A 7,929-nucleotide genomic window follows, 5' to 3' on the forward strand; every position below is an offset into this window, starting at 1 on the left:
CTTGTTGCACTTTTTACTGTTTTTATTCAGCATGAACCTCTCCAATTGAATTGTAAAATTATGTGCAATTTAAATTAGCTTTAAATTGTACATGGATAAGGAATGTGCCTTTATATTGGCAGTGTTTTTAGTTAGTGTTTACACAATTTTGCAGTTCAAGTGTGCTGGATTAAAGAGACCAATGTGAATAAAATGATTAGCAACAATGAGTATAGCTTTTAACTGATGAAGAGCAGCAAATAAACTTCCTCCAGTGGGTCTGCCTCCTACAACATTTGCCTCTTGCAATAGCAGGAAATAAATTTACATATGTAAATGACAGCGAAGCAATTTTACACATTATCATTGCCACTTTTTACCCTAACAGTACCTGGTTCTGTTCCTCTGAAAATGTTTTAATTGGTGTCTCATTCAAATTTAGCTCCATGTGAACCAACACAGCAGATTAGATAGGATAATGACATATGAATGTCACTACTTTAAGCACTACTACCATTTTTATTTGGAAATGAGTTGCTGTGATAGAACCTGGTTACTCACAGTATTACAATCAGAGAATCTGGTGACACAGCCAGAGTATTATACTATAAGACACTGCTGCTTTTCCTTGAACAAATTAAAATGACATTTATTAAGGGATTCCTACTCACGAGATAACAAAAGTCCAACAACCAGCAAATACAGTTTAAATCTTTGTGTCTGATTAAAAATATATTATGCTTTTGGGGGCCTTTATTTGCTGGTGCTGATGGTGATTTTTTCCCCCCCCAATGCAGCTACCAAACAGTGCTGCAGTGAGACTGTAACCACATAAGTAAATTTGTGCACACATTGTGCTTTCCTCAAAACTGCACCAAGTAAGAATTAGTCACTGTCGATGAGGCTGAATGTAAAAACTCTAGGTTCTGCATTAGCAGTACAAATTGATAACAGGACTTAATATACATACTCTGTTTCCTGATACTCAATAATTTCCAAGTTGACAGAAACTGTGTAAATGTGTTCATGTTTTATCTAAGTTTTACAGAAAATTCCTCCACCTATATCACATGGTCAAATAGCCAACTGCCCCGAAAATATTCTTAACATGGATCAAAAAATAAAGACTTTCGTTTATATAGCGTCTTTCACAACCTCAAGATGCCCTAAAGCGCTTTACAGTCCATTAAGCACTTTTGAAATCTAATCTCTGTTGTAATGTAGGAATCGCAGCAGCCTATTTGCACACAGCATGGTCCCACAGACTACGATGAGATAAATGACCAGATAATCTGTTTTAGTGATGTTAGTTGAGTGACAAATATTGGTCATGACACCGGGGAGAGCTATCCTGCAATTCTTCGAATAGTGCCATGTGATCTTTTACATTCACCCAAGAGGTTTAATGTCTCATCTGTCAGGCGACACTGCTGACAGTGCAGAACTCCCTCAGCATCATATTGGAATGCAAGCATAGATTTTGTGGTCACGTCTCTTGAGTGGAGCTTGAACTTTCTAACTCAGAGGCACAGCTGACACAGGATCACCGGGAAGTACATGAGGATGGCCTAGAAGACTTGGCCATGAATGATTCTCTCCACAACCTCCCCTCCACCCACGCTCCCCCCAACCATCTTAACCTCCATTCTGCAACTCCCTTTAACACCATGGCCAAGGTTACAAAACCATTGTAGCAAACTCACATCCTGCCAACACACCACAACCTAGTACAGATTTATTATCACAACCCATTGTCTCAATATACAATCCAATATCATACAATATGCAGTCCAATATCATAACTAGTTATTAATTTTAGGCTCTGCAGCCATCATATCTTTTCAGTTGTGTGTTACTTCCACTCCAGAACTGGCAAATGTTCCTTTGAAGTACATATTCAGCCCAGTTTCTAACTGCATTTCTTTGTTCAACTGAGAAATCAACATTTCAAAGTGATTTCAGACCTGCTGTTCGAAAGAATCTGTTAATTTTCAGACCAATAAAGTGAGATGAATCCAAATTGAAATTATTGTAGTCAGCTCCAAATTAGCCAAGTTTAAAGACAAACTAGCTTTTCAGTTACCTGGTGCCATTACTGATTTTGAGAAAAGTTTTGATTCATTGCCATAAGGTTCTGAACACATTTATATTTGAAGTTTTTTTTTGTTGAAAATTAATGTATTTCAAGTGAATCTTCCCTCAGGTTTTACTGACTTTTCTTAATGATGACCAAGTTTCATGCATGAGTTTTTTTAATGTGCATGTGTTTTGTTTAAAGAGAGATAATTTTCTGCTTGTGGATGGAGGTGGCATTGGGGGGATGGGGGGTGCGTGCAAGAGTGGTTCTGCTTTTTAAAAGATCTAGTTAATGTGTTTTCCATTTGCTGCTGGCCAGTTACTGCAATAATTTTATATTCTTTTGGAATCTCATTTTCTGCATGCAAGGACTGTGCGGTAAAGTAATCTTTAAAAGTGAACCTAAGTGTTGACCCTGAAGGCATCGTAAGCACTGACACATAAGATGCAGTGATTCTAAACCTTTTCATTAATGCTCTGTGTCTTATTCTAGTGTTTTCTTTTTGGACATGGTGTAGTTAATGCTGAAAGTTCAGTTAAGATTTGTAAATGAGACACCATTATTAATCTTTACTTTATTCCACTTTCAATATGATAGTCTTTTAATAACTAAATATATCTATCTTTTCCCAGTTATGGAAACCTTTTTTTTGTCAGATTTCACGGAGTTTGAATTAGCATGCCTTGGGCCCATTTTTCAGGTGTTCCTTGAATATGTTAATAAGGGGCTTAATGTCTGTTGAAGGACCTCTTGGAAAAATTGGTTCTCGATAAGCAGGGTAGGTGTCGGAATTCCATTTGGGATTCTTCAGGAGCCTTTGTGGAGTGCTCCCCAACTCCAAAGGCACCACAGTCACCCCCACCATTCGCAGCCACTCCAACTCCTGTTCCAAGGACAGCTATCGGTGAGGCAAGTGGTCTTAAATTGACATTTTCCACAGGGCAAAAATGAGCCTAGATGAATTTTTACCATCAAATATCCAATGAGACTCAGATTTTTGTTCTGATTGCATATTCTACTCTAAAGTTTCTAAAGAAATGGGCTCATATACACGAAGGTTCAGTTGATATAAGTTGAAATTATAACCAAGACTGAACATGTCTCAGCCAACTCTACATGCACATCTTCTCACTTTCTGTCAAAGCTCACGCATGATAAATGATCACTTAGGTGAGATACTTAAGGCCTGATACAGCTGTTCTCCAGTATGCATGATTATCTTGAGAAAGAGAGGAGGGAAGTAAAGTCGTCTCTCTATTGTCCAGTAATGAACATAATTGTCCATTTATAAAGTGATTTGTTAATCTGTTAGAAGTGTTTCACCGAATTTGAAATAAACTTCCTGTGTTCTCCCATCTTCAAACTTTTTTATGAAATGGGATCCCTTAAAACTGTTCACTTGTCGCATATTTACACTTAAGAAATCTGCCGTCACCTCAATAGCAAGATCTAACTAGTTGGAGCCACCACAGTTTTATTTTCTCCAGTATGCTCTTCTCTAGCCCTCCTCTTTTTCCCCCCCCCGAAAGAAAAGCTTCCTCATATGGTACAGTTCAACTTTAACCATAACTTATTCATATCTTATCTCAATAGCCATTGTTAGGTGCAAGTCTAGACAGTGAATGTCAGCAGATTGAGCAGCAGTAGAGGGCATGGCAGCCAAGAGCACAATGGTCTTCACTTGACAATCTGACACTTTCAATGGTTACTAGATAGTGATTAACAGCAGAAAACGATGAGTTTTCCCATAAACTGTAACTTATCAACATTGCTGTGACTGAGCTAATTTAACAGACACTAAGGATTAAACTTGTGACCTTCCTGTGCTTTATGGGACCCAGTTCCACACCATACAGTCCATTGAAGAAGCCATTGTTAAAGCAAATTGTCAAGTTAAATTACCCCCTGGGTTCTTGTCTAAAACAACCATTATGGGCCTTGTCAATATTTTGACCATGTATCTAAAAACGTCCTACATAAAAACTTAACAAAGGATCCTTGTTATCTTGCTTGGTATCGTCATCCAAATACTTATCACCTTTTGAGTAAATACATTTTTCCGAATTACAAGCCTGAGGGAAAAATTCCAAATTAACTGGGGGGAAAAAAGCTATTTGAGTGGGGATATTGTTCGAGAGACTAGATTTACTTATATTTATGTTTTATAGTAATGTTTCAGTCCGAGTTTTCATTTATTCAGGTAATGAGAGTTACCCCACAGGAAGATTGCTTTGGTGCACATCCTTGAAGTTGTGTAACGAAGCAGGACAGTGCTTCAATTGCACTAACTGGCATTTGTTATTATCTCTGCTTTACTTTCTACTGGGTTTGTAGTTTCCATAACTATGATTCTTTCCGTAAGTGAAGTCTTGTGCTGTTTTCGTATTTTAAGCATGTTTAATGTTAAAGTAGTAAGTATTTAGAATTACAAGATTCCTTTGATATAATGCTGTAACATATTTTGTTCTGTTTCTTTTCATTTGTCATGTTTTCTAACAGTTTTATGTATTTGATGTTAAAACAATTTATTAGAAATTAATGCAAAAGACATATTTTAAGAAAGTAATTAAATTCTTTTCCAATTCTGGGATCATCCTTGTTCAGAAACTTGGGAAAATTGAAGATCCACCAAAAGTATTGATTTGTGGTGGTATCTGGTTGATTCCATTTATTGCTAATTTGCAAATGTGCAGGAGAGGAACAAATTCGCTGTTTGGTCACAGCAAAAGTAGTTTTGAACAAGGTGTTAAATACTTTGGTGAAAAATTGTATTTAGTGTAAGATATGGATGGCACAATCTTGTATGCTTTATAATATATCTTCTGGTTAAGGAACAGTTTCAGTGTCATGTGTAGTTTCTGATGCTCTCACCTACTGCTGTGCTTTCTTTCCCTGTTCGTTGTGCTCATTGAATCATATTAATTCATGTTTTTACTCACTTTCTGCTTGACAGGAAGGTCCCATTAGAGGACAAGCCCAAACAAGAAGGGACAGAAGTAAAGACGGTTCCTAATGAAGCCACACAAACAAATGAGAATGAAAGCAAAGCATGATTTAAAAAAAAATACAAACCGGTTTCCCTTCAGTGTCTCTTTTATTATTTTTGAACATGTTTTCCTGTTTGTAGATTTCAGCTGAGAAGGGGATCAATTGTGGCACACATGCTTTTTGTAAAATTCCTTCATTAAAGGGTTGACCACATAATTAAAATTGGTACTTGTTGAAAAAAAAATACCTGGATACTTTAATTGTAGTTATCATTTTTCACTGCGCTTAGTAAGAATTGTGATTTTTAGATAACGTGTGAGTTCTTCAGTTAGAAAGCACTGAGATACTCCTTCAGTTTCTCCCTATGTTAGTAAAGTGAATAGTTGAAACAAAAGAGTTTTCAGTACATACCTGTAGAAATGGCCACAACTGATTTTTATCTTCTTACTTTTTTCAAAGTTAAAAAATATACTGAATAAAACACAGCTTTATAAATTACCGTTGTAAGGCTAGAAATGTGATTGCTTCACCGTTCATACAAGTACTTTATGTGCACAAAGCATTGCTATCTTAACCTGTTTATAATTTTTTTTATTTGCAAGTTTTGATCCTGAGTTAGCTGTTGACTAAACAGAAGGTTTGTAAATTTGCATATGTGAAGTATATTTCAATTTGCAGTATTCAATTTTATGAAATGAATATTAATTTTTGCCAACTTTTATTTTCAGTGTTTATTGGTTTAAGACTGCAAACCATAATTGTTTAACCTTTACATGTTATAATTGTGTGTAAATGTAACAGGCTTTGTAATTTTCTTTTCAAAGCCTGTTTAAAATGACTATAGTTTAGCCTGCTTGCTTTTGCCATGATTTTTTTGATTGGAAGTGTTTACATTGCCTTCCTTTGTTACGTTTTGGTTAGAATATGCATTGCTTATTTGAGCTATCAGAATAAACGACCTTAGTTATACCATATGATTGCACACCATATTAAGACCAGTTTACTTCATTAAAGTCTGATATACATTTTTGTTAATTGTTCCTTGTTTCCATTGCAAAACACCTTCCATTCTTGCAGCTATGAAAGGGATTATGTAGCGCATTTCTGTTTCTGAAGCAATGTTTCAACTTTTTAGACTGCAAGCTTGTGCACTGTGAATGCGTGAATATTATAGTGTGTTTTTTGTCATAGTATTTCAAAGAAATTCAGCATAGCTTGGTTGTGAAAGGTGTAGCAGGTAGTTCTGAAGATTGTGTGGGAAAATGCCATCACTGTGGTGGGGGGAAAATTAAAAAAAAAAGGAGACAAACATGTTTGGGCATGAATTCCATGTGTGTTATAAGTTTTATTGCCTGTAATGTTTAACAATGATGGTAAGACTGGGAGCATTCCCCATTAGCACAATCCAATGGGGCTTTACTCTTTCATGTACTTTTATTTCATGTGCAGTCTCAGTCCAGTAATAATCGCATTGCTAATTTGTAAGTTCAAACTGTGAAATACTGGTCTTGTCATTTGCTTCAAGTGTTTGCATATATTCAACTTTAGGGATGACACTGGAGGCACCTTTTAAGTCACACGTTTAATAACTAAAGTTTGTCCTATGTATTGATGTGACTTGAGGCTGCATCAGAATACCTAGTTTACTACTATAACATCACAGCAAAAAGAAATGGCATTTTTATTCCAGTGCTGCCTTAAATCAAGCCCTACCACTAATATAATTATCCAGTGACATTTAAACCCATTACTTGCTGTAATTTTTGTGCTGGCATTAAAATGGGACCAAGTTTACACAGATCATGCAATGATCTCGTAACGAAAGGATTGAATGTTTGTTGTCTTAACTGTGCCATCTTACAAATATTCAGTAAACAGTTAACTGAATATAATCATTAGGGCAGAGGATTTTTTTCCTGTGTTGCTTGTAGTAAAATCATAGATGCATTTATAAAGAGCACATTTGCCATTTTGCGTCAAATAGCCAGTAGAGGAAATCGTCCCCCAGGTCCTCTTTTAGAATTTTGAATGCAGTTCACATTGTAGGTACACTGGCCAAGGTTTTCAACTTCTGCACTCAGCCGTAGCTCTGCTCCCTAGTCACGTCAATGGGCAGAAAATCAGTGGCTATCAAGCACAGAAGAGGAAAAGCCTAGCCCTTGTGCCTTGACTGAATAAGGAGTCACATATAAAATAGCCTTACAACTTTAGTGTAAATCTCAAAGGCTGGACTTCATCTGTTATATTCTCTAAGGATTAAAGCCTCCAACCTCCACTGTCACCCCTAATTAGAATATCCTGCATTTAGGGCCTTCTCTCCTGTTGCAGAACTTTTTATTGAGTGAAGATTAAACCACCTTTCCGCTATCACTGGTGTAAATACTGACTACTAACCGAGATTTTTGAATTTGCATTATGTCAGATACTTGTGTTCAATAAAAATTACAAAATAAGATGATGACTGCTGTGTCCGTATTTTAAGCAAACATTTTGCTCCCTAATTAAGAAGCCAATAGTAGCACCACTACTGGTACCCTGGCTCACATCAGCCAATTCAGTGATCAATCCTGAAAAATTTCTGGCCTACATGGTTTAGCTACTCACTGCATAAACTAACCAACTCATTAGAAGAGCTGGAAACAAGACAATATTGAAATCTATTAAGGATGGAATTTAATAACCTCATCATCTCTGTTCCTTTTAAAGAGGCAATCCCACCATCTCTATTCTTTTTAAAAAGAAGTCGGACTTTCACCATTAGGACTTAAAACAAAACATGTTTTTTGCAGTGGGGATTTTATTCATTTAAGCAGTGAGTACTGATGCAGAATGACAGGAACTGGCTGAAAGGGGTTACATGTAGAGCCCCGGTAGTTCCACTCAGC

The 7,929-nt window shown here is 36.4% G+C and overlaps 1 protein-coding gene across 7 annotated transcripts in view; it reads left to right on the top strand.

Annotated features, from left to right (window-relative positions):
* LOC137381396 (neural cell adhesion molecule 1-like) overlaps positions 1-7,497 on the top strand; it is a 538,973-nt gene extending 531,476 nt beyond the window's left edge. For all 7 annotated transcript variants that reach the window (XM_068053931.1, XM_068053932.1, XM_068053933.1 and 4 more), the window contains one exon: positions 5,010-7,497. In XM_068053931.1, the coding sequence (XP_067910032.1) occupies positions 5,010-5,109 (100 nt within the window). In that variant the 3' untranslated portion in view covers positions 5,110-7,497. The remainder of the gene's footprint in view (positions 1-5,009) is intronic.
* The last annotated feature ends 432 nt before the right edge of the window (positions 7,498-7,929 follow it).

This window comes from Heterodontus francisci, chromosome 22 (assembly GCF_036365525.1).
Source record: "Heterodontus francisci isolate sHetFra1 chromosome 22, sHetFra1.hap1, whole genome shotgun sequence".
Lineage (NCBI taxonomy): Eukaryota > Metazoa > Chordata > Chondrichthyes > Heterodontiformes > Heterodontidae > Heterodontus > Heterodontus francisci.